Source organism: Pongo pygmaeus, chromosome 10 (genome assembly GCF_028885625.2).
Source record: "Pongo pygmaeus isolate AG05252 chromosome 10, NHGRI_mPonPyg2-v2.0_pri, whole genome shotgun sequence".
NCBI classification, from domain to species: Eukaryota; Metazoa; Chordata; class Mammalia; order Primates; family Hominidae; genus Pongo; species Pongo pygmaeus.
Window position 1 is genome coordinate 121,728,140 of NC_072383.2, and position 24,364 is coordinate 121,752,503.

Consider the following 24,364-nt stretch of genomic DNA (forward strand, 5'->3'; position numbering starts at 1 on the left):
ACTGCACTCCAGCCTGGGCGACAGAGCAAGACTCCGTCTCAAAACAAACTAACAAACAAACAAAAAACAAAAAAATTAGCTGGGCGTGGTGGCGAGTGCCGATAATCCCAGCTATTCGGGAGGCTGAGGCAGGAAAACTGCTTGAATCTGGGAGGCAGAGGTTGCAGTGAGCAGAGATGGCTCCACTGCACTCCAGCCTGGGTGAAACTCTATCTCAAAAAATAAATAAACAAATAAATAAACTGATAGGTAAAACACGATCATCTTGCAAACTGCTGCAAAGGGAGAGGGGGTGAGGGTGGGGTGGGGTGCTGCATGTGCCAGGCCTGCCTGGTGGCTGGCTGGGGAACCGACCTGCCCTGGGCCTCCTGGGGAAAAAGGGCAGTTAGGCGGGTAATGAACATTGATCTGGGGAAATGGATCCTTTCCTAGACAGCAGGGCCTCTCACTATCACTGGGCAATCAAGACGACTGTAAAAAGTTAAACACCTTCTCGGGGCGGGCAGCTCTGCACGAGAAAACCCCAAATCCCACATACTCTCACCACTCCCAGAAGCCCTGTGGTGATGAACTGGGGAACTCAGAGGGCAGGCTGTAGGGTTCAAACGCCATATTTGCCCCTTACTGGATGTGTGACCTGCGGCGGGTCCCTGTGCCTCTCTGGGTCTCAGTTTCCTCATCTGTAACACGGTGATAAAATAGTACCTAGCTAAAAGGTTTAATGCTGGTAGATGCCTGAGCAAAGGTCCGGGGACAGAAGAGGCTCGGTCTGCAAGAGTTGTCATTTGTTGGCTGCGGTGAGACCACGCCCCGTCGCCCTCCCACACCTGAGCCCGCCCTCCCGCGTCCATTGGGAACGCCACCGGAAGTAATGCGAGACGGAGCGTTTTAGCGGAGACACTCACTGGGGCAATCTGAGGTAATTCAACAGACTGTGGCGGAGGGACCGGAAGCGCCAGGCAGGGACCTGGGGTAGATGCTAAATCCAAACTGAAACGTACAGGGCTGGATGATTGAAGCAGCAGCGGGAACTAGTCGGACCTCCGAGCTCTTTAAACTGTCCTCAGCCTTCCCCGTGGGATCGGCTGGTTCTCCACGAGTTCCGAGCAGAAGAGGGGCCGGCGTTTAAGTCAAAGGCCTTGGGGCTCCGAGTCCGTTCGTCTCCCGTCCTGTGAAGGCGCGACCCAGTTCACCTGTCTGTAAAGTGAAGCCATTAGTGCCTGCTTCGTGGTGAGAAAACTGGAAGGCGGAACGAGGAGGCCGCCGGTCCCAACCCGGCCCAGGAGCATCTTTCTTCGCAGACCGTTTCCTGGCGAGGTGCGTCTTCGTCCTTTTCCGCCCTTGGGAACTTAGAGCGGCCCCTTGGCCGCTGGTTCCGCGCCTCCCGCGGTTGGGGGCGTGCCCGGAAGACTCTCTACGGAAGCTGGCAGGGCTGTGGGTGCTTCACTATGGCGACGGTGGGGGCTCCGCGGCGCTTCTGCCGCTGCGCCTGCTTTTGCACCGAGAACTTGTACGTGGCGCGCTATGGGCTGCACGTGCGCTTCCGAGGCGAGCAGCAGCTGCGCCGGGACTACGGCCCGGTGAGTGGCCGCTGTCGTCCCTACGGAGCAGTGGGCAGAGAGGGGCAGTGGAGGAGGGAAGTTCGTCCCCAGGGTCGTTTGCTTTGCGCACGCCGCGCACCGCATCCTCAAATACAAGAATGACGGTCTCTCTGTGCCTCAGTTTTCTCACCGTAAAGGGGTAATAGTATCTCCTTGTGAGGTTGTGAGGAAGGAATGAACACGCATGTAGGGTGCTTAGGACAGGGCCGGGCTCAGCTTGCCGCCTCATAGCAACACCAGCCCGGAGCCCTGTCTTGAGCTTGACAAGGTTCCGCAGTTCATTCTCTCCATGATCCTTTGAGGTCGGGGCTCCTCTCCCCATTTTAAGCAGGGGAAACTGAGGCTTAGAGAGTGAAGGGACTTCCTCAGGTCATACAGTCATGCTTAGTGTTCTTTCTGCTCCCAGATCCTGCGCAGCCGAGGCTGTGTTAGCGCCAAGGACTTCCAGCAGCTGTTAGCAGAGGTACCAGTCCCCTGCCCCTGCACAGCTCCTCCTTGTTAGATTCGTGTCCGCAGCTTGAGGGGTCTCCTAGCCTCAGTCCCTGATCCCTGAAGGGTCACTTAGGCCCTCACTTTCCTCTTTCCTGCCCCACGCTCATCTCTCCACACCTGGGGCTTGGTACCAGGAGAGAGAAGGGGAAATGCTAAGCTGCCTAGTCATGCCGTTCTTAACAGCTCTGCGAGATAAGCACAAGCACCACCCTCATTTTGGATTGAGAAGCTGAGGCTTAAAGAGGGATCACTTGCCCAAGCTTTTACAGCAGGAGCAGATGCGATCCCAGCCACGGCTTCCAGGCCCCTGGGCTCCTCACACCTTACCACATACCCCGCAGGCTGCTGCCAGGGCTGCTGCCCCGCTCCCTCCTCCTCCTTCCCCTGGAGTCAGTGGTGGGAGGCTTCCCAGGAGAGTCCTCAGCAACCTCTGGAACCCAGGACTTGGCCATGACTGTCTCCTTCCCCTATATGGACCCAGATGGTTGAGGTACATCTAGGGGTTCTCATGCCAGCTAGGCTCAGGTTGGGGCAGCATGAAACAGGACGGGTCTCCTTCTAGAAGTCCCTTTCAGCTAACAGTCTGGAACTTGCAGTTGACCCAGATAGATTCAGGAGTGTAGGCTAGACTTAGTTTCCAGCCTGGGCCCTGTCTGGCGTTCTGGGCTTCAGTTTCTTCATCTGTACGGTGGCCTCAGGAGGATGGGAGGCCCCACTTGGTAATAGCCCTGTGCCACCCCAGCTTGAGCAGGAGGTGGAGCGACGGCGGCGGCTGGGGCAGGAGTCAGCAGCTAGGAAAGCCCTCATCGCGAGTTCCTACCACCCGGCACGGCCTGAGGTCTACGACTCACTGCAGGTACCAGGCAGCCAGAGTGCTTGAAGGCCGGTACTGGAAAGAGGAGGTAGCATCCAGGGTTGGGGGGGGCTTCCTGCCCCACAGCTGGTGTGTTTTGCTCCCAGGATGCAGCTCTGGCCCCCGAGTTTCTGGCCGTGGCTGAGTACAGCGTGTCCCCGGGCGCAGACCTCAAGGGCCTTCTCCAGCGGCTGGAGACAGTATCGGGTGAGGTCCTGGCCCTGAAACCTGGCAGGACCAGGGAATGGCAGCCTGGGAAACCTGGGTGTGGGATGCTGGGGTCCCTCCAGCCACCATCTCTGCCTCCAAAAACCAAACCAGCAGGAGCTGGAAGGGTCAGTGGGACCAACCTGCCAGGAGCAGGACATCCGCATTCATTCATTCAATACCTGCCATGAGCCTGGTATGTTCATTCTTTCCTTCACCCTTCCTTCGTACCCTCATCCAGCAAATAGTGGGTATTTGTGTCACGTGTGGGACAGCTGGCACACTCAAACAGGGCTGATCCAAGATCTTAAAGGGACCATTGAGACAGGTATGGGCAGGATAAAGGGACCAGTAAGGAATGGCAAAGCCCCGCCCCCCAGGGCTGGCAACAGGAGGGAGCAGTTACCACCTGGAGTTGTGGGTCTGGGCAGAGGCCTGCAGCCATGCCAAACTCCAAGTAGGGCAAGAAATGCCCCACTTCTCCTTTTCGGATTTCCTGCTGGTTCACTTATTGGCTAAACCCAGTAGGAAATGCCGGGCAAGGGAGGTTTGTGTGTTGTTTAACCTCTGATTCAGTTTCCTCATCTGCAAAATGGGAGCAACAGTAACCCCCTCTCTTAAGGCACCGCGATGATCAAGTGAGTTAATCTGCATAGAGTGCCTGTCACAGGGCCCGCATGTAGTGTTTGGAAAGTGTTTCCTATTCTTATTGGCACTGATAGCCTGGGCTAGGGGCTCCTGTGGGAGGCAGATACAAGTTTCCCCTCATGGAGCCTGTGCTTTGTTGAGGGTCATGGGTGGAATGAATCCCCCTCCTCCCAGCCTGGGGGTGCTCTCCTCATTGCCTTCCACTCCCCGGCAGCTGAGGTAATGCTGAGGCTGTTGGCTGGGGCAAGGCCCAGGCTGGGAGGTGGCCCCATCGTGGGCACACCAGCCCTGCACCCCTGGGCATTGGTACATCTACCAAGAAATGTTTAGGTTTCCATTCTCAGCCTGGCTTCTTCCCCCCAGGGCCCAGCAAGAAAGAACAGCCCCTTCTGGCCTTCCTGCTGGGGGACAGAGGCTCCCAGAGCCACTTCTGAGTTGGAGTACAGACTTCGGTGGCTCATCAGATGAAAGGAGGTGCACAGAGAGCCTGAAGTTGGCTCTGTGATCCCGGCTTGGCTGTCACTGGCCTGCTGGGTGTCCCTGGGCTACTTCCTTCCCCTCTCTGGGCCTCAGGACCCATATGTGAGCTCCCAGGGCCAGCCCTGTGGACACTTGTGGAGTCTGGGGAAAGGTTCCAGGCATAAGTGGGGGGCGTGGGAATCGGCCTCCCCTGCTCCTCATGTTACTTCCTTTAGTCATCACAATAGCCCTGAAAAGCGAAGGCCTCATCCCCATGGCACAGGTGATGAAACAGGAAGACTGAAGTCCAGGCCTGGCCGGCCCACGGCCATATTTAGGCCAACAGACCATCCCTCCTTCCACAGAGGAGAAGCGCATCTACCGGGTGCCTGTGTTCACAGCACCCTTCTGCCAGGCCTTGCTGGAAGAGCTGGAGCACTTCGAGCAGTCGGACATGCCTAAGGGGAGGCCCAACACCATGAACAACTATGGGGTGGGTGAGGCCTGGCCGGTGGCAGAGGAGGGGGTGGCTGGGGTCAGGTGGCAGTGTCGGAGGTTCTGCAGATGGGCTGCCTGCCCGGGCTGCGAAAGAAGGTCACAGTGGGATCACCGTGGAGTGGAACCCCAGGGTTGCAGCCCCCTAGTTTCCTTGCTGACCCCAGGAATCCCCTCCCAGGTGCTGCTGCACGAGCTTGGGCTGGACGAGCCGCTGATGACACCACTGCGGGAGCGCTTCCTGCAGCCACTGATGGCCCTGCTGTACCCTGACTGTGGCGGGGGCCGGCTCGACAGCCACCGGGCCTTTGTGGTCAAATACGCACCGGGCCAGGACCTCGAGCTGGGCTGCCACTATGATAATGCCGAGCTCACACTCAATGTGGCCTTGGGCAAGGTCTTCACGGGGGGCGCCCTGTATTTTGGGGGCCTCTTCCAGGTGAGTGTGTGACCCATGTGGCAGGGCCTGGGGTAGCTGTGAGTGCCCAGGCCTGAGTCGTGCCATCTGCAGGCACCCACAGCCCTGACGGAGCCCCTGGAGGTGGAGCACGTGGTGGGCCAGGGTGTTCTCCACCGTGGCGGCCAGCTGCATGGGGCCCGGCCCTTGGGCACTGGTGAGCGTTGGAACCTTGTCGTCTGGCTCCGAGCCTCTGCTGTGCGCAACCGCCTCTGTCCCATGTGCTGCCGTGAGCCCGACCTGGTGGATGATGAGGGCTTCGGTGATGGCTTCACCCGAGAGGAGCCCGCCATGGTGAATGTGTGTGCGCTCACCTGAGCTTGCTTGGGCCCAGTGTGGGGGTGGCAGGGAGGTGAGGGCTCCGTTGCCTTGGGCTGGGGGCAGAAATAAAATCCCCGCAGCCTACTGCACTTATTGGCTCAAGGCTGTGCCAGCTTCTGGGTCATTCTCTGGACAAACATGCTGCCTGAGTTCAGGTTTGTCCGAAGCAGAGTCTGGAATGGGGCTTCAGCGAGGGAGTCAGGGAAGCAGGGGAGGGGAGGGAGCAGCTGGGCAAGGAATTGGCTTCAGAGGACGTCCAGCCTCAGCTGGCCCCGCGGAGAGCTCCAGGCAGAGCCCACAGTACCACAGTGTGCCCACACCATCGGTTACTGGCTCCCGGATGAGGGGGCCAGAGAGGAGGGAGTAACTTCTCAGACACTTATCTCCAGGGCAGGGTGCCTTCCAGTAGCCAAGGGAAGCCCCCAGAGACAGCACAGATGTGAACCCTCAGCAGCAGGCATCACCCCCAGTGGACTCGGGTGGGCCACCAGTAGCATCTTCCAGATGGCAGAGGGGTGAATGGCAGGGCCGGGAACCAGGCTGCCCGGGTTCCCATTCTGCTTCTGCCACTTCCGGCTGTGTGGCTTTGGGTGAGCCTTCACCTTTTGGTGCCTTGGTTTCCTCATTTAGCACCTACCTTCTAGAGCTGTTTTGAGAGTTGAATGCGCTGACGTATATAAAGTGCTTTGCAAGAGCCCTTTGTGTTTGCGGTTGTCATTATTATGGAAGAGTTGCAACTGGGAGCCCGAGATTGGATGAAGCGCACAGCCACGCTTTGGGTTACACATTTGAAAGTCAGGGGGCTTCCATATTGCAGTCTTGAGTTCGGTCTCCCTGGGAAGGTGGGGCACCAGCCGCATGCCACGTTGCACGGATCAGCTGGAGCAGAATCCTGGCTTCCCTCCGGATGGGCCTGGGGTCCATGCCCGCGCTCACTGCCAAGATCTCTCTGGCCCCTACGGACACGAGTTTGCGACCTCTGAGTCACTGGGTGGGCACGTCGGAATGACCAGGGCGCCTCAGTCGGGAGCTCGCAGTCGTATAGAGAGGGCAGGGCCAGCCGGGGAGGAGGGCGGTGCGCGCGAGGGTCGCCGCCTTCCCAGGGCACCGGGGGCGTGGTTGCTGCGGGCGTGCGCCGAGAGGGCAGCCTTGGAAGCGGGCGCAGCTTCGGCAGTGAGGGGCTGCGGAGATCGAGGGCCGGCGCCCCTGCTTGCCTCTGCGGGAGGTGGGCGCGCCCGGGACGGAACCTGGGGCGTCAGAACGAAAGGCAGCGGCGCCGCGCTTCCCAGCCGGACAGCCTCCCGCGCAGCGCCCCGGCCGGAAGCCTCCTCGCCGCCGCTTCCTCTCGAGAAGGCGCGGGGCGGGCTGTCCGACCCGCAGGGCGGTCGAGGTGGGAACGGAACAGCCCCGGGGCCCCCCCTTGAGGCGGCGAGGCCGCGAAGGGCGCGGGGCTGGGGGGTAGGAGAGCGCGGGAAAGCGCCCCAGACGCCACTCGCGGCGGACGGCGGCCAGTTCCCAGGGGTTCGGAGCCGGTTGCGCAGGCGTGGGGCGTCCGGGCGGGGGCGGGCCCTTAATAGGCACCGCTGCGGGGACTGGAGTCGGCGGAGAAACCGGGGTCCCCAGCGCTGGGGGTGGGCGAGGGTCGCTCATTTTCCCGGGACGGTGACGGGTACTGGGCGTCGCGAGGCCCCGGCCCCGCTACAGCCACCGTTGGAACGCGCCCGCGGCCGGCCTTGGGGGCTTCGGCTCAAGCGCGTCTTCTACGTCGCCAGCCCGCGGCGCCATGGCTCACGTCGGCTCCCGCAAGCGCTCGAGGAGTCGCAGCCGGTCCCGGGGACGGGGGTCGGAAAAGAGAAAGAAGAAGAGCAGGAAGGACGCCTCGAGGAACTGCTCGGCCTCCACATCCCAAGGTCGCAAGGCCAGCACGGCCCCTGGGGTGGAGGGTGAGGACCACAGGCATCGGGGAGAGGAGGCGCAGCTACTTCCTGGGGAAGTCGGGGCGAGCAGTGGTCGGGGACGCTCAGTCATGCCTTTGTGCAGCCGGGCCTGAGGTGTGAGGGCCAGGCGCCGCAGGAGCCGGGAAGGGGCTCCTCTGGGAAGCTCCATCTCTGTTCTGGAAAGCCCCTTAGAAAGTGCCCACGCTGTAGACTGTCTGTGCCTGCGCTAGGCCAGAGCAGGGGAGGAAGGTTTACCTCTTCTCCTCCTGGCCTTCCAGCCTCACCTTCTCCCTGCATCACAGAGAGAAGCAAGCAGAAGGCCCGGAGGAGACCACGATCCAGCTCCTCCTCCTCTTCTTCCAGTTCTTCTAGCTCCTCTTCTTCCTCCTCGTCCTCCTCCTCTTCCTCCAGTGATGGCCGGAAGAAGCGGGGGAAGTACAAGGACAAGAAGAGGAAGAAGAAGAAGAGGAGGAAGAAGCTGAAGAAGAAGGGCAAGGAGAAGGCGGAAGCACAGCAGGTGGAGGCTCTGCCGGGCCCCTCGCTGGACCAGTGGCACCGATCAGCTGGGGAGGAAGAGGATGGCCCAGGTACTGTGCTGCCCAGCACCTGAGAGGGAGAAGGTCCCTTCCCAAGGCCTGGTCACCACCTCCGTCTTCCCTTCCAGTCCTGACGGATGAGCAGAAGTCCCGAATCCAGGCCATGAAGCCCATGACCAAGGAGGAGTGGGATGCCCGGCAGAGCATCATCCGCAAGGTGGTGGACCCCGAGACGGGGCGCACCAGGTGGGGAGCCTTTGGCCTGACTTAGACCACAGGGTCTGGGAGTGTTGGCTGAAGATGTGTGCTCTCGGGAGGAGTGGGGCCGGGCGGGGTTCCTGCTGCCTGAAAAAGGCCAAATGTGGGCAAAAATACGGTCACTTGGAGTAAATAGTTGCAGAGGCTGGAAGGGCCTGGAGGAGGCTCTTCAAAGGACTGTTGTTGGCCGGGCTGAGGCTGGCAAGGCAGAGCCCAGCTCCGCTGCCTTCATCAGGGAGAGTGGGTGAGGCCCCAGGGTCTGTCCACTGAAGGCTGCGGGGCGGGAGCCCTGGGACCCCTCTGCCGGCTGCTTGCGGTTCTGCTCCTCTGGCATTAGGGGACCTGCCTATTCCTTGCTGAATGGAGACCCTCCCACCCCCAGGCTTATTAAGGGAGATGGCGAGGTCCTAGAGGAAATCGTAACCAAAGAACGACACAGAGAGATCAACAAGGTGGGTGTGGCCCCTCTGCCTGCCATCCGCCCCCAGCTCTGTTTGTGATGTACCCCTCCTCCTGTGTGCTTTCTTCCCCAGCAAGCCACCCGAGGGGACGGCCTGGCCTTCCAGATGCGAGCTGGGTTGCTTCCCTGAGGGCCCCCGCTGGCCAAGGCCTGTGGACGGTGCTGGCGGCCCAGCCTGGGCAGGTTTCAGGGTGCCAGTGGGAAGCCTGATGGGTGCTGGTGGCCTTTCCCCCGTGGATTGGCCTCTGGGCCAGCCCAGCCTCTTCTCAGGGGCAGGGGGTGGAGGTTGAGGTCACCGGCCTGCTTGGCACCCCTATCTGAAAGAGCAACACTTTTCAGCTATTAAAGGCCCTCTGGATAGACTTTCTCTGTTCTGTGGCTTTTTGTGCTGAGGGGGAGGGAAGGGTGCTACATGACTGCCAGGGAAAAACAAGGGCTCCGGGAGCTTTCGGGCAAAGCTGGGGTGTCCTCTGGTGGTAGTGAGCACAGGCCACACCAGCGCCTGTGCCCTCTTCATCTTCAGGTTAGCCTGCCTGGACCAGACCTCATGCCAGCTGAACCCCAAACCCAGAGAGCTGGCTTTGAAATGCCATGCGCTCAGGCATGGAGAGAGACGGCTTCCCCTGCCATGTTCATTCCACAGATCACAACAGTGCAGAGCCAGGTGCTGGGGCTGGGTGGCCTGTGTGGGAGGCCTGGCTCCCACTGCCCAGCTTTGTCTTCCACTCTGAGGCAGGGAGGCTCACAGCACCTGCTTCACTGGGGTCTGTGAGGGCAAACTGAGTTCCATCCCAGGAAGGAGCTAGATGCAGGCTAGGCCCAGAATCAGCCCCACACTAATGTGTTGGCGTCACTGTGAGTGTCACTAGCATTACTGTTCCATGCCCCCATCCCACCATGCCCCATGGTCGCCAGTGCAGTAAAGAGATCCAGAAGGAAGCCTTCCCGCTTCTTTAATTGGTGTAACAGACATGACGTTGTATACAGAGCACACTCAGGCCCAATGATGCGGGGACAGCAGGGACGGATGGGGAGAGTGGGGACACTGCTCACACATGGCCCAGAGAGACAGACGGCACACGGACAGACCAGACGGGAGGGGCTGAGACGTGAAGGCTGTGATGGGGTGGGCAGTGGGACTCAGACTGAGCCAGGGAGGGGTGGGGGGTCTCTGCTGAATCCCTCTTTAGAAATCAAAGAGAAGGCAGGTGGTGGGGTCTGGGGCCTGGGGGTGTGGTGGGAGTGGGACTAAGGCTTCTATTCTAACAGGCCTGGGGGGTGGCAGTCAGCAAGGCCTGCCTCACCCTTTGGTTATGACTGGTCAGGCCTGAGCCCTGCAGCTCAGCACCCAACTCTGTAAACATTTTTGGTATTTTTAAAGGACATTGCCCTCCCTCTCTTAGTTTCAGAAAGACTGGTGCTTCCTCAAGAGGAGAATGTGCCAGAAGGAATCTGAAGGGAGGCGGAAAGCAGACCTGGATACAGAAGAGACTTCCCATGGGGGGCAGGCTGCCCACCTTGCCATCTATGGCTGAGGGCCGCTGGGAGAGCCCCAGGGGACTATTGCTGTTGTCCTTGGCATGGTTGGCGGCTGGGCAGGCAGGCAGGGAGCGTGGAGCCGTGGGGGAGCTGCCTCCCTGGGGAGAGGCTGAGCCCACTGCCCACAGGGCCTCCCGGCCTTTATTGCAGGAGGGCCCGAGACTCTTCCAGGTGCTTCTCTGGATGGCTGGTCTCCGAGGCAGCAGGCAAGACAGGATGAGGTGGGGCCAAGAGAGGAGGAGGCACTGGCCACAGGGCCCCTGACCGGGGCTGTGATTGTCGGGCCAGGCGACTTCCCACTGGGAGCGGGGGGTCAGATATTGCACTTTCACTGCAACAGTTACATGAAAACTTGGTCCATAAAATAATCGTTGCTTTATACATAATGCCTGAAACAACAACAAAAAGCTACATCTTAAATATGAATAAACCCTGAAGGTTCCATCCCTGCAGACATTTTTCTCTGCACAAAATAAATAGCTTTCACTCTGTATAGACCCACTTTTGCAGAACATTTACACGACCCTTTGGCTGTACATATCTACACATGGGAAAAAGTTTACATCACTCTGTGCACCTCCCCAGCCCGGTCCATGCGTCCCAACACCAGACCCAGGTCGGCCGTAGCTTCTCGGGGACAGAGCCTGGTCGCTGGACAAAGGCCGAGGCCAGGCAGGCTCTCCCACTTCGGGAAAGCCGAGGAGCAGCAGAGGGGCCGCCGGAGCTGGCCGTTGAGCGCCACAGCCAAGGTCACGCTTGGTGCTGGGGAGAGAGGGCAGACGGTCAGACCCAGCGTGCAGGACAGCATGGTCCTTGTTCAGGCGAGAAATGAAGTCATGGCTGCCTGCCCTGAAGCTGACAAAGCAAGTTGTGGCTTCTTAGATTCGGCATGAAAACGGAATTGGCATTAAAAAAAACCGAAGTGTGTGCCCCACCCACCCCAGAATAGAAATTCAGTGGGATTGCCGGGGCCAGGTGAGGCAAGGAGCCCACGCCTCGCTAAGTGGGCAGGAGCAGGGCCCACGGGACCCAGAACCAGGCTGGACTCCGTCACAGTGCTGGGTGTTTTCAGTGTGGAGGGGCTGCTCTCGGTACTGAAAGAGTTAAGAAAAGGAAGCAGCCAAGGATTGCTCATTTAAAAAAACCTCATAGAAATCAGATTGAGAAGTAGAAAGGCGTAGAAACGTGGGTGGGCGGCCTTGACTGATGGCAGGGAGCGGAAGAGGCGGCCAAGCCCGTCCAGCCCGTGGCCTGAGGCTGGAAACAATACTGGCCTGGGCTCCAGGCGGGGCAGGCAGACAGGTGGGCAGGGTCCGGGGCGCAGAAATTAAGATACGGCCTTTCTCTCCTGCTTGCACGAGGCTCTGCCGCACTGGAGCCTTCAGTGTGGTTGTAGGTCCTGGGTCAGCAGGTACTGAGTTTCATGCATGTCAACGGGGCTGTAGCCATAGGAGGTGGGAATGGGTCTCCGCTCTCAAAAATCAGTGCAAAACCAGTGAGGTTGAACAGTTGAGAAACTCGAGTTAACAAGATGCAGGCTGGACCCCTGTTGGAGCTGCTACCAAATGGGAGGGGACCTGGGAGTGAGGGTGGCCAGTGGATGGGGAGGTGGCAGGCTGGGCCTGGGCCCACACCTGGCACCAGGACACTTGGAGATCCACGCAGGGCAAAACGTCTGGGAGAGCCTCCCAGGCCAGTCTGAGTGGGAGGTTCTGGTCCCTCTGCCATCCTGGGGCTGGTGGTCCCTGCCAGCTTCCATGACAAGCCGGACCCGTCAGGCCCAAGGACGTGAGGCAGGGCAGGGAGCACTGTGTGGCGCGGCCCGTGTCCTCTGCAAGGCCCTGGGACAATCTCCCAGGCCCACGTCTGTGCGTGTGCCCAGGCCAGGCCTCCTGGCGGGGCTGGCCACCCTGGCCTAGCACCATGGAGACCCTGCGCTGCACTCACGGTGCCCTACTTGGGGCCCGCGGCCGTCCCCGGCTCCAGGCGGCCAGTCATGGCGCGGCCCCAGCAGCCGGCCGCCACACTCATGCTACGCTGGCCCCGCTGCTCGCCATCCGCCTGGCTCTGTGTCCGCTCGTGCCGGTGGCTGGGCCCACTGGGCTGGGCCGAGATGGTGCGAAGCAGGTGGTTCCGGGCGCGCAGGAAGTCGCCCTGGCCGGGCAGGCCGAAGCTGCCCTTGCGCAGCGCCATGCGGGTGGCTGTGTTGCGAGCAGGCCGCGCCCGGTGGCTGTACTTCAGCTGCGCCAGGTGGGCTGCGTAGCCGTCCGTGATGAACTGCGGGGTCAGTGAGGACGGCTGTCACAGGCTGGGGCTCCCCGAGCTGCCCGCCTGCACCTGCCCCCGCAATGCGTCCACTCACCTGGCACTGCTGCTGCAGCTTCTTGGTGGGCCGGCCCACGATGTAGATCTGCATGGGGGACAGGCTGATGGCGCTGTAGACCGCCACGTCCTTGGTGGAGCCATAGGCCGCGTGCACGCGCAGGTGCAGCTGTGGGGAGACTGGCATGGGCACAGGCACCATGGTCCCTCTGCCCCCACCCCTGCCCTGCCCCGCCGCATCCTCCAGGGCCCCACCTCGGAGATGAGCAGCTTCAGGAAGTTGGCCTTGTGCCGCAGCGGGTCATGCACCAGGCCGTCACAGAAGGACACCACGCCATGGGGGAAGTTGTGCTGGGCCAGCCACGCCACCACCCGCTGCTTCTGCATGTCAGGCCGGCCCGTCACGTAGATGATGAGGTAGCCCAGGTCCTGCCAGTGCCTGGGGGTGAGGTGTCTCATGGGTGCAGGCCTGGGTGTCTCATGGCCACCCCTTCCTCCCTCCTGGGCCTCCCTGTCTCCTGCCCAGCCAGGGCCCACTTGGGCCATGGGAAAGCACATCTCTGATTGAGCTCAGACAGTAACGACGACAATGGTGACAATGACGGTGCTGCAGCAGGCCCTCGGACGCTCGCACCGGGTGGCAGATGCCCCTGCTGTGGTGTCCCTGGCTTACCAGCCTCACTTTCCAGATGTGGGAATTGAAAGCCGACACAGAAGTGACATCGCTTGCCCAAGGTGACACGGCTAATAATTGGGGGTGCCGGGCTCTGAACTGAGGTCCTTAAGGCCCAGTGCCTGAGCCAGGCGTCCCCTACAGAAGCTCCGCTGTCCTTCTCCACCTGGCTGGCCCCTGAGCCCACCCACCTTGCTACAGCCCCTTTGTGCCCCTCTGGGCCACTCACCGCACCACGTCCACGGCCCCGGCCCGCACCTTGGGGTCGCTGCCCATGATGGACACGCTAGCGGCAAAGGAACCGTCGATGCTGAAGACCACGAACTCTGTGCCCTTGGGCAGCACGGTGATATAGCTGTCGGCAAACGTGTGGTCTCCCCTGGCAGGTGGTGGGGGTGCTCATCAGAACCACCCAGAGCCTCGCCCTGCCTATCCCACCCTCCCAGTGCAGGCATATACCTGACCACCATCTTGATAGGGTAGACACCCACGCCCAGGCGGTGCGACTCAGGGATGGTGTAGGAGACACGCCCGCTGTTGTTGGTCACCAGCGTATCCAGGTAGAGCCACTCGCCCGAGGGCGGCTGGGTCATGATGTGCACATCCACCTGGGCCCAGCAGGCTGGTCACGGGCTGGCTGTGTCTGGCCTCCCCACCCCCTGCATCCCGGCCACAGGGCAGCAGGGAGCTCCCCAAAGTCCCTCCGTGTTACCTCTACCCGCCGTGTCCTTACCTTCTCCCCAGTCAGGGTGACCATGTCCAGGGGCCCATACATGAACCTGCCCGTCAGAACCTGGGGGCCGTCCTCATTGGCGAGGGCATCATTGATCCGGTGGTTGGCCGTCACGTTCTGTGGAGGGAGCAGCAAGCCCAGGTCAGGGGGTCGGAGGGCACCCCGGGTCCCCGTGTTCTGCTCAAGCTCTGTGGGCCTGAGGGGCAGGCTTGAGCTGTGAGCTGCGCAGCCCATGTCCGAGTCTGGATCAGACATGATGATGTGGCCTTGGAGAAACTAGGAAGCCTTGCTGCCTTCCCTGTCTGTGAAGTGGGCTGACAGCTCCAGCCTCATGGCCTGGGAAGGTACATAAGACTGCAGGCTTCCCTGCAACTCAGTTTCCTCATCTGGACACGGAGGCTGGTGACAGGGTGACAGCGTGGGGGCCTGGGCGCCCGGGGGACCCTCACCCGCAGCTTCACGTGGGTCCGCTTGCGCTGCCACTTCTCCCTTGGCTTTGAGGGGGTGAACACCGACACTTCCTTGCCATCCAGCTCCAAGATGCTGGAGTTGTCGTGCCTCATGACCTGGGAAGCGGGGACAGGGCAGGCCGTGGGGCAGATGCCACCCTGGCGCTTCCTGCCCTGGGAGGAGGAGGCCCAGTACCCGGGAGCAAGAGGAGCCTGTGGGTTGTAGGGGGTGTTCTTCAATCCACTACCATCTGCCCAGTAGCCCTCAGATCCCTGTTCGTTCACCTGACGAATGTGCAGACATGTTCCCTCCATCCCAATGTCCTGAAAAGCCTGAATACACCCAAGCATAAAGGTGCCTTCGTCTTGCTTGCTCTGTGATCCCATGGGGTTGGAGAGGAGTCCCCACTGTCCCCTCGTCTGTGAAATGGGGCCCTGTCATAGGTGTTGTCACTCAGGGCCCTCCTGGGAGGCCCCAGGCCCCGGGTACCTGTCTCAGCAGAAAGGAGACCACGTCCGTTGACTCCCAGTAGCTGGCGTGGAAGAGGTGAGGCAGAGCCACCGTGGGGAAGGCCGTGAGGGCGTCAGGGCAGTACAGGGCGTAGTCGATCCGCTTCTGGCCCCACCACTTTGCAGCGACTGCCAGGAGGGGCCGTGACTGGGCTGGGGCTGTATAGCCCCAGACAGGGACCCTGAAGGGTCACCCGGCCCCTCTGGCCTGCTCGGCCCAGCACAGACCCCCCCACCAGCTATAGCCTAAAGTGAGTCTTCTCCCAGGCTGGGTGAGTGAGGCAAGCAGGAGGGAGCGCAGGCAGAAGCATGCAGACCCAGGACAGTGGTGAGTGCCAGCCCTGCTGAGGGGCTCCTGCGGTTGTGTGGGGGGACCAGTAGGGATCTGTGGGATGGTACCAGCTGTCCGTGGTCCCTTGCTGACTCTGGTGACCCTCTACCCCTTGGCAACCCCATCGCTGCCCTCTCTGGGCCATTCCTGTTCTCCTGTCTTCCCCCTAGGCCTCAAGGCTGGGAAAGGCGGCACAGAGGTGGGGTTACAATTCCTGATCCCCAGGGCAAGGGTGCCGCCCTCCTCGCACCTGGGCCACCCCATGAGTCCTGAGACACAGCAGTGTGGGCGGGGAAGCCTGGGCCTCCAGATGGATGGTCCTGGGTGCATCTGGCTCTGCCACTAGGGGCTGGGCGAGGACAACCTTCCTGAACAAGACAAGCTTGTAAAGTGCCCCCTGGGCTGTCCGCAGGAGGGGCCCAGCAGCAGGGCCTGGTTTACGGGTCCAGGCTTCCCTAGGTTCTGCCCACAGCTTTCCCCAGAGCTTCCTTGGTCCTCATCTGGCCTCATTCCAGCTCCGTGGGGTCCCTGGTCCCCCACCCCACCAGACAATGCCACCAGCTCCCACCTCCTCCCTAGATGGCCAAGTCCTCCCAGCCCAGCCCCCAGCTCCCTGTTAGGCCGAAGCGGGGGTCCAGGTGGGCAGAGCCTGGCAGTGAGGGGTGCTCAACAGCACAGTGACCCCCAGTGAGGGGAAAGTGTGTGGGGTGGTACCTTCTCCGATGTCCAGCTCAGGGAGGCCAGGGGCCCTCTCCAGGCTGGGGCTCGCCTGCCTGGCTGGAGGGTGGGGCCCAGGGGTGGTGGGGCTGGGGGTGGGCAGGGCGAGCAGGGACAGACGCCTGACACTGGGGGTATGGCTGAGCGCATCGGGGGCCTCTGAGAAGCAAGAGCAATGGATGGCTCAGCTACGCGGGGGGTGACCGCGCTGCCACGTCTACCAGGGGCCAGGCAGGACACTGGGACAGTGCCAGGCCTGGGGCTATCAAGGGTGGGCCCATTGGCCCTCCTCACGGATGAACACAACTGCCAGCAACCCCAACCCCAGCCTCAGCCCCTGCATGGCCACGCTGACCGCAGCTGCAGGAATCCTTGGCCCAGCACGGCGGGCAGCCACCTGGCGGGGACTGAGAAGGGAACCCAGGCTGTGCTTCAAGCACCAAGAGGCTTCATGCAGGAGCCAAGCATGAGGAAGGTGGGGCCCTTCCTAATGTGCCTTCTTCTAGAATCCTCCTGAGAAGGCGAAGCTTCTCAGCCTAGACACTGCAGAGTCTTTGGACTTGACCGGTCTCTGCTGTGGGGCTGGCCCAGGCACTGCAGGTGCCCAGCAGCCTCCCTCCCTCTACCCACCAGGTGCCAGCAGCATCCTTCCCCAGCTTCATCAGCTAGAAATGCTCCTGGACATGGCCAGCAGCTGTTCCCTGTGGGCACAACGGCCCTGGCTGAGTGAGGAGGGTAAGGGGCCTGGTATACTCACTCTGGGCGATGCTGGATGCCGTGTAGCTCTCAGCCATGCCTGACACCTGGCTGGCGATGCTGATCTCACTGGCTCGGCGGAAGCCACGACTGGCAGGGGCAGTGCCGGGCGAGGAGGGGGCGCCATGCTCTTGGAAGGCTGCATTGTGGGTCTGGAGCACATCCGCTGCAGGTGGACAGGGACCAGAGGCCAGGTAAGAGAGGCCCTGCCCAGCCCTGGAGCAGTGGGGGAGCCAGTGTGCCAGGGTCCAGTGTGTACCTAGACTGGAGGCCGGGCAGCAGCTGTTCCAGAGCCACCTGCTCAGGGCCGTGAGAGGGAGGGGCCCAGAGCTTTAGCAGGTGAGGAGGAGGGCTGGGGCAGGGTGGACTGACAAATGGACACAGACACAGGGCAGGGAGGCGTGGCAGCTGGGCTCAACCTCAGTCACCTTCCTGCCCCACACACACCCCTCAGCTTGTCTCCAGCACCCCACTGGCTCCAGGGCCTCCAGAGCTCAGCCTGGCCTGACCTGACCCACAGCCCACAGCAGAAGCAGCGGCTCCACCCGGGTTTGCAGGGCGCTGACAACAGGTGCCATGGGTGGCTTCCTGGGGATGCCCTGCACATGCAGAGCACAGAGAGAGGCAAGCCCTGGGCGTCCCTCACACAGGCCACAGCCAGCAGCCCCTGATGGGCGTTTGAGGACAAAGGCAGGTGCTGGGGGCTCAAGCCAGGCTCACCCAGGCCCAGGCTGAAGACAGGACAGAAGAGGGAGGATGGGGCTCAGCCAGACAAGCCACACCTGGACGGGGTACAGGAGGTGCCTGGGTGACCTCAGAGAGCGAAGGAATGGGCCCTGGGGAATCCAACCCTTCGCTGGGACCGGAAGCTTCCTCAGGTGAGGGGTGGGCCTGGCTGGCTCAAGGCCTCAGTCTGCTTCTGGCAGAGCCCTGGAACTGTCACTGACTTGCTGTGTGGCCCTGAGACGGCCTCTGCTGCCTCTGAGCTGCTGCGCCCCTTTGCTTTGGGTCTGCCCTGCCTCTGGCCCACAATATGCAGGGAGGAGGCACCGACACCAGCTCCCCAGGGCCGTCCCGCCCAAGTCTCTGTTCCTCACCACCCAGGTCCCACGAACTGTGAGTGGCCTGGGTTGGGGGGTGTCCCTGAGAACCGCCAGCGAAGCAGACGTCACCACGAGCAGGGGAGGGTACACACACTCGGCACAGCCCGGGCGGGGCCCGTCTTGCCAGGTGGGCGCGGGAACAGGCATACTGGTTTCCAGGAAGCCATCCCCGTGGGGGAGAGGGGCCAGGGGGCCGCCCTCCAGGACCAGCTCGGGGTTTCTCTGCACGGTCTCGACTGGAGGCAGACGGGGAGAGAACAGAGGACAAGAACAGACACTTGCATGGGCCATCCAGACACGCTCCGACACAGAGACTCAGGGCTCCTCGAGGACCACGACGTGACAAGACGCTGGGACACACGCTGGGGCAGGGGTCGGGCCAAGCCTACCTGGACCTCCCCTGCCCCAACCCCTCTCCTGCACCCTGTCTCGGGGCCAGCCGCCTGCCATGATGGGACCCAGCCGACCAGGCCCCCTACTCAGTGAGGGTCCCTGCTGGGTCCTTAGCTCTGTCTGCTGGGATGGAGGCTCAGCTGTGGAGAGGGGAGTCTGGTCTTGTTCTGCCCTTTCCCTGCTCTGGGGACCCTGGAACAAGGCCCTGACCTGTGTCCTCTGAAAGGTGGGAACTATCATTCGTGCCTCACAGGAATCAGTGCGGAAGGATGCACCACCCCCACCCCCCACCCCCAACAGCTGTCCACCTCCGAGAGGCATTCAGCACAGTCTGTCCCTCTCACCTGGGGAAGAACCACGTGGCATGGAGGACCTAGGAGCCAGGGAGCCACGCCTACCCCACCTTCCCCCAGAGGAGTGGGGAGGAATGTGCCTCTCACCCAGCAGCGTGGAGCAGCCGTCCCCCAGTGGGTAGCGTTGGTAGCGGGGGACGCTGAAAGGCGGCAGGGCGTGAAAGCGCCGTTCCAGCAGCGGCTCCAGGCGTGAAGCTGACGGGTCCGCGGGGTGGAAGAGGTTGTAGACTTGCTGGCAGGCCGGCCGCAGCTGGAAAACTGGGGGTGGGGGTGTTGGCTGCAGAGCTGGGGCTGGCCCTGAGGAGCAGGGGTGGGGGTGGGAAGTTTGGGAACTGGGCACTGGGTTGTCCGCCGAAAGTTAGGGATAAGACGGGGGGTGTGTCTCTATCAATTTAGGACCTGTTTGGGTCATTGTCATTTTTTTGTTTGAGACAGGGTCTTGCTCTGTCACCCAGGCTGGAGGGCAGTGGTGCGATCTTGGTTCACTGTAGCCTCAGTCTCCTGGGCTCAAGTGATCCTACCCCCTCAGCCTCCTGAGTAGCTGGGACCACAGGTGTGCACCACCACACCTGGCTTTTTTATTTTATTTTTTGTAGAGATGGGGTCTTGCTATGTTATCCAGGCTGGTCTCAAACTCCTGGACTCAAGTGATCCTCCCACCTGGGCCTCCCAAAGTGCTGGGATTACAGGCGTGAGCCACCACGCCTGACCTCTAATTTTTTTGCATTGCAAAAGTTATAATGATTGTGGTAAAAGGTCGTTTGCAGTACAGAAGAGCATATGATGAAGGGCACATGGTGGAAACCCCTTCCACCCCAGACCCCCCTGAAGCTCCAGCTCGTCTTGCGGGAGCACCACCGAGTGCTGGCTAAGGCAGCCCTGCCCTGCCTGTATCGGAAAATGTTTCCCCTTCTGTCAAATGGGGCAGCAGTTCCAACCACGTCATGGAGTTAAGGAGATCACGTGAATGCAAGGTTTTGTTAATTATTAGTGCTGTATCTCATTTTTAGAGGGACATAAACTGGAACATATGCTATGCCTTCTGAACTTTGCCTTTTCCTCCCGTTTAACACAAAAAATGTTGGCATCTTTCATGTCAGCACGTGTAGTTTCTCCCTGCTCTTTTTCAGTGGAGGAGGGATTTTATTTAACCAGCCCTCTTCACATAGATGGACATTTAAGTTGGTTCTGGTTTTTCACAATGACACATAATGTGGCCACAACGGCACTGTCCCTAAGTCTCCATACACCTGTGTGGGACTCGGTGGGGCTGTTCAGAGCCTGCAGTGGATGGGGCACAGGGATGCCCTCCATGGGGCTGCCTTGGTTGTTGGGGTCCCCTTAAAGCTACCCATTTCTCTTCCTGGCAGTGCTGAAGTCGCCAGTTTATGGAAGGGGAAGGGGCTTGGGTGCTGAGTCCAGAGGTCTGCATTCTTTTTTCTTCTTTTTTTTTGAGACTAAGTTTCACTTTTCTTGCCCAGGTTGGAGTGCAATGGCACAATCTTGGCTCGCTGCAACCTCCGCCTTCCACGTTCAGGCGATTCTCCTGCCTCAGCCTCCCGAGTAGCTGGCATTACAGGCGTGTGCCGCCACACCTGGCTAATTTGTAATTTTAGTAGAGACGGAGTTTCTCCGTGTTGGTCAGGCTGGTCTCAAACTTCCGACCTCAGCTGATCCGCCCGCCTCGGCCTTCCAAAGTGCTGGGATTACAGGTATGAGCCACCATGCCCGGCCAGGTCTGCATTTTTAACCTAGCACTTGGCAAGCATCTAAACCTCTCTGAGCCTCAGTTTCTCCCTCTGTCATCTGGGAGTGTAACATGTGTTGCTACTCTCAGGATTGTGTGGCTCCTGGAGCTTTGCAGGCTGATCCCAGGACACAGGGCAGGGACTGCTGTTGCTCCAATGACGCCCAGCCGCCGGCCTGCCTGCCCTGGGTAGACAGAGACCCACAGCTGTGGCCCCTCCAGGGCTGGGAGCCCACTATACCCAGGAGGCTTTGGGGATGCCTGGCCTCTGCATCTCTCCCTATGGGAGGACCTTGGACCTGGGAGGCTGGGTCTGTCTCCATCTGACTCTGGGGTGGTGCCTTCTCTCCCTGGACCTCAGCTTGCCCATCTAGGGGTTGACCCTCAGCTCCCACAGGCACCCTGGAGATGAAATGAAACAGCAGGTGTCATGGACGGCCAATGACTGAGCTGCTGAAGCAGGAGCAGAGGATAGCAAGGGGCCCTTGGTGGGGAAGACAGGAAGGAGGGCAGAAACAGGCCTGGGACGTGGCCATGATCTCGTCACAGGGGTCCACTGAGACCCCCGCCCCCGCACCCAGTGCATGTACCCCCCATCCTGCCCCTGCTGGGCTCTCACCATCCAGGGCTGGGATGACAGTCTTCCTCAAGGCCAGGACCAGCCCCAGCGGGCACCCGAAGAGGAAGAGGTCGGTGATCTCAAAGTCAAACCTGCCCAGGGCACCTGTGCCGTCCAGCATGGTGGAGCTGCTGGAATGGCGTGAGCAGGGCTCAGTCCTCAGCACGCTGGCATGGAGGCTGCAGACCCAAATAAGACTTAGCTGTCATGTGGGTGCAGCTGCCATCATCTGCCACGACACTGCTGGTGGCAGCAGGTCCCAACCTCTCTCAGGGGCCTGCTGGCTTCAGGACAGCCCTGAGCTGGACCACCTACCCCTGGTCCATTCTGCCCCCAACTCTGCCATTCCCCACCCTCACCCTCAAGACAAATTGCTCCCTCAGGCCCAAGATGGCCCTTGGTGTATATGAGACAAGGCACCCAATAAGCCACTTTCTCCTGGGCCCAGACTGGGATCCCAGGTCTCAGGCTGGGGCAACCTCAGGCAGACAGCCTGGGCCTCCTGTTGGCCATCACAGGGGATGTTCCTCCCTCTTGGAGCCTCTTCCCACACCCAGAGGCAAGCCCCAGCCCCCCAGCCCCACCCACCTGGACAGGAAGGCCTGGTGTTGCTGGATGGTATCCAGCTCGTAGGTGGATGAGTCACTCCTCTTGCGGGGCAGTTGCCTTTTGGGGTCCTCGGTGCCGTTGCTGCGGGGGATGTCAACGTTGCTTCGGCTCAGGTGCCGACTGCTCTCCAGGCTGGAGCCACCACTACTGCCACCACCACCACTGCTGCCACCACCGCCACTGCCACCACCGGAGCAGTGCGCTGCATTCACCAGGATGCCCGGGGACAGCAGGTCGTTGTCCTGGAACGGCCCCGTGGAGGCTCACTGCCAGGTGGCCGCTGGCCTGACCCCTTCTCCAGTGTCCTGGAAGCTGACTCCTCCCTCCTAACCCCAGGCCCAGTGGCCACTGTCCAGCCGGCCTCTCGCCAAACCAGAGGGAAGGGCCCCGTTCCCTTCCGTCCTCCCACCCACCAGCCACCCTGGACCTCACTGGTCTACAGGCCGTTTGCCACTATGCAGCAGAGGCAGGGAAGCAGAGAGGGGTCGCCCATCCCACCTCCTAGGAACCAGACCCCACTGCCCACAGTGCAGACCCTGGTTCAGGCTCATGAAACCACACGCATTCCTAGGCTTGGCCACGTAGCAGCTGTTCCCCTGCCCCCATGCACCTGCCCTGCCGCCCCTGGGCACCTGTGCTGCCAACCTTTGCCCTTCCCATCCTTTTTTGGAGGGGTGAGGGGAGAGAGATTGTGAGAAAAACTGCTACAGCTCTTTCAGGGCCCAGGCACTTTCCTCGACTCTTCGGCCAGAATGAGCTGGGCTTCCTCAGCTCACCTGCGCCCCCAACCCGTCCACAGCCCCTGCCCTGGAGGTGAGCTCTGGCAGCAGGGCTGGGGTTCGGGGGCTTGGAAAATGTTTGTTGAATGAACAGAGCTTAACTGGGTACAGTCCAAGCCAGATGGACTCAGGAAGTGCTGCCAGCATTCTGCTTGGTGGACACAGCCTGGGGCAGGTGCAGGAACAGGCAGGGCAGCGACCCTGGGGGCATGGAGGCTTCAGGCCTTGGGGACTGTCTGGGCCCCCACTTGGGTACCTGCATGCTGACCACGCTGCCCCGGCGGCTGCTGCTCTGACTCTCAGACACTGGCTGGTTGCTGTAGCACAGGGCATCAAATGCCAGGATGCCCCCGACGCAGTCCCCAATCAGGCAGACCTTGGGAGAGAGGGGCCAGAGGCCTGAGCCGTTCACCCACTCGCTGGACTATAGGCTGGGGAGGCCGCCACCTTCCCCCCCAGGCCAGCCCGCCCTACAGGGTCTTCCATCCTCCTCCCCTCCGCAACCTCCCCGGGACTCACCTGCCCATTGAAGGTCATGCCCTCCTGGGACTTGATGAAGTCCCCATAGGCAAGGTTGGCTCGCTGAATCACTGTGGCAACCGCCTCCTGGTACTGGGGGGAGGAGGTGGCCAGCAGGGGGAGGGCAGCCAGGGGAATGTGGTCCTGACTGCTGGACAGACAGCCTTCGTCATGGCTGTAAGGGCTGAGGCTGGGGAGAGGGGCCAGTCAAGAGAGGGCAGGCGGCTCCAGCTCAGCCCAAAGAGCCCCTCTCCCCTGACCTGAGTCTCAGCATACGCTAGTGAGGACCCTTCCCGGCCAGGGCCTGGGTAGGCTTGGGGGACCAGGGTGGGTAAGACCCCATGTCTCAGAGGCAGGCCAATATCCCCACATTACATGTTTGGAAACGAAGGCTGAACCATGGGCCCAGGCCTCCTGGGACTTGAGGCTTAGCCTGCGTGTATACGTTGGGGCACCTCTAGGTAGAAGGGGCTGGCCGGTGGGTCTGGACATCGGGGCAGGAGTCCTGAAACTGGGGAGCCACCTGAGGCCCAGGGGTGGGAGGAGGACAGTGCACTGCCGGAGGCTGCAGTCAAGGGCAGATGCCACTCACTTGGAGACCAGGGCAAAGGCGTCAGAGCAGACGGGCGGGCAGGGCACCAGGCGGATGGCAAGGTGGCCCAGGGCGCTGGGGTAGTGCACGCGCATGACGGTGTCGAACACGTTGGCGATGGTGTTAGCATCGCCCTTCTTGGAGCTGGGGTCCCCGGCGCCTGTGTCCAGGATGGTGCCTCCGTGCAGCACCAGCAGCAGCACGTGGATCTTGGAGGGCGGTGCAGCCAGCGGCTGGCTAACCTCGTCCTGCATGGGTTGGGGGACAGTGTCAGCTCCCCAGGGAACCCAGCTCCTTGCTGAGGCCCCTCTGTCACCCTTGTTGGGGGTGTGCCTCTTGCACGCAGCCCAACTGCTCCCTCTGAGAACCCCAGTTTTGGTTACTCATGCCTGGAGCCTAGGGTTTGGCTGCCTCAACCCCTCCCCTGGGACTCTTGCAGGGACTGGAGCCTGCAGGAGGAGGCAGGGAGGTTGGCCTGTCCACTCCTCCTCCTGCAGCCCTGCTCCTGTCTGCCACCCTGACCAGGGCACAGAGGACATGGAGGGAGGGAGTCCATTCCTTTGAGAGCACAAGCTCTGCTTCCTTCAGGGATCCTGGGCAGTGGCTTCTGGGGCTTCCAGCTTTAGGGGGAGGCAGAGAGGTTCAGCCTGGTCTTGGCCTTGGGGGCTGCCTGCCCTGTGTGTGTCTGTCTTGGCCTGAGCAGACAGGGCCACCACCAGCTCAAAGTTACAGAGATCACCTGAGAATAGCTGGGGTCAGGGCATCCACAGCCTGGGTGGGCGGCAACCCCAGCTACTCTGCCTGCAGCTCGGAGCTCTCCCCCCAGTCATTCTCCCCAGGCCCCCAGCCTAAGGCCCTGCCATTCCTGGCCTCTCTCTAAGACCAGGGTCTCCAAA

At 61.3% G+C, this 24,364-nt stretch overlaps 3 protein-coding genes across 42 annotated transcripts in view; 2 read left to right on the top strand and 1 right to left on the bottom strand.

Moving 5' to 3' along the window:
* Window positions 1-761: 761 nt before the first annotated feature.
* OGFOD2 (2-oxoglutarate and iron dependent oxygenase domain containing 2) lies at window positions 762-6,230 on the top strand. 7 transcript variants are annotated; one of them, XM_054441908.2, is made up of 7 exons: window positions 774-1,580; window positions 2,008-2,064; window positions 2,836-2,949; window positions 3,054-3,153; window positions 4,626-4,753; window positions 4,937-5,194; window positions 5,267-6,230. In XM_054441908.2, the coding sequence occupies exons 1-7, from the start codon at window positions 1,449-1,451 to the stop codon at window positions 5,528-5,530; spliced, it is 1,053 nt and encodes a 350-aa protein (XP_054297883.1). In that variant the 5' UTR covers window positions 774-1,448; the 3' UTR covers window positions 5,531-6,230. The 7 variants fall into 7 exon arrangements, with proteins under 7 accessions (XP_054297884.1, XP_054297883.1, XP_063503227.1 ...); XM_063647158.1 differs by having other exon boundaries at window positions 1,216-1,317; XM_054441909.2 differs by lacking the exon at window positions 2,008-2,064 and having other exon boundaries at window positions 762-1,580.
* A 146-nt stretch (window positions 6,231-6,376) lies between these two features.
* ARL6IP4 (ADP ribosylation factor like GTPase 6 interacting protein 4) lies at window positions 6,377-9,087 on the top strand. 11 transcript variants are annotated; one of them, XM_054441900.1, is made up of 6 exons: window positions 6,377-6,923; window positions 7,306-7,476; window positions 7,749-8,057; window positions 8,135-8,252; window positions 8,647-8,716; window positions 8,798-9,087. In XM_054441900.1, the coding sequence occupies exons 1-6, from the start codon at window positions 6,392-6,394 to the stop codon at window positions 8,852-8,854; spliced, it is 1,257 nt and encodes a 418-aa protein (XP_054297875.1). In that variant the 5' UTR covers window positions 6,377-6,391; the 3' UTR covers window positions 8,855-9,087. The 11 variants fall into 11 exon arrangements, with proteins under 11 accessions (XP_054297875.1, XP_054297876.1, XP_054297878.1 ...); XM_054441901.1 differs by having other exon boundaries at window positions 7,773-8,057; XM_054441903.1 differs by having other exon boundaries at window positions 7,306-7,443; window positions 7,773-8,057.
* Window positions 9,088-9,660: 573 nt separating this feature from the next.
* The window catches only part of PITPNM2 (phosphatidylinositol transfer protein membrane associated 2), a 167,983-nt gene continuing 153,279 nt past the window's right edge, over window positions 9,661-24,364 (bottom strand). For 6 of the 24 annotated variants that reach the window (XM_063647160.1, XM_063647162.1, XM_063647163.1 and 3 more), the window contains 17 exons: window positions 23,469-23,716; window positions 22,877-23,066; window positions 22,614-22,733; window positions 21,558-21,820; window positions 20,970-21,148; window positions 18,691-18,900; window positions 17,950-18,093; window positions 16,756-16,920; window positions 15,996-16,157; window positions 14,931-15,079; window positions 14,441-14,557; window positions 13,992-14,108; window positions 13,718-13,866; window positions 13,488-13,637; window positions 12,841-13,024; window positions 12,626-12,754; window positions 9,661-12,540 (listed from right to left, as the gene is read on the bottom strand). In XM_063647160.1, the coding sequence (XP_063503230.1) occupies window positions 12,217-12,540; window positions 12,626-12,754; window positions 12,841-13,024; window positions 13,488-13,637; window positions 13,718-13,866; window positions 13,992-14,108; window positions 14,441-14,557; window positions 14,931-15,079; window positions 15,996-16,157; window positions 16,756-16,920; window positions 17,950-18,093; window positions 18,691-18,900; window positions 20,970-21,148; window positions 21,558-21,820; window positions 22,614-22,733; window positions 22,877-23,066; window positions 23,469-23,716 (3,000 nt within the window). In that variant the 3' untranslated portion in view covers window positions 9,661-12,216. Of the gene's footprint in view, window positions 12,541-12,625; window positions 12,755-12,840; window positions 13,025-13,487; window positions 13,638-13,717; window positions 13,867-13,991; window positions 14,109-14,440; window positions 14,558-14,930; window positions 15,080-15,995; window positions 16,158-16,755; window positions 16,921-17,949; window positions 18,094-18,690; window positions 18,901-20,969; window positions 21,149-21,557; window positions 21,821-22,613; window positions 22,734-22,876; window positions 23,067-23,468; window positions 23,717-24,364 lie in introns of those variants that run through there. The other 18 variants (XM_063647168.1, XM_054441872.2, XM_054441873.2 and 15 more) reach the window with 10 other exon arrangements.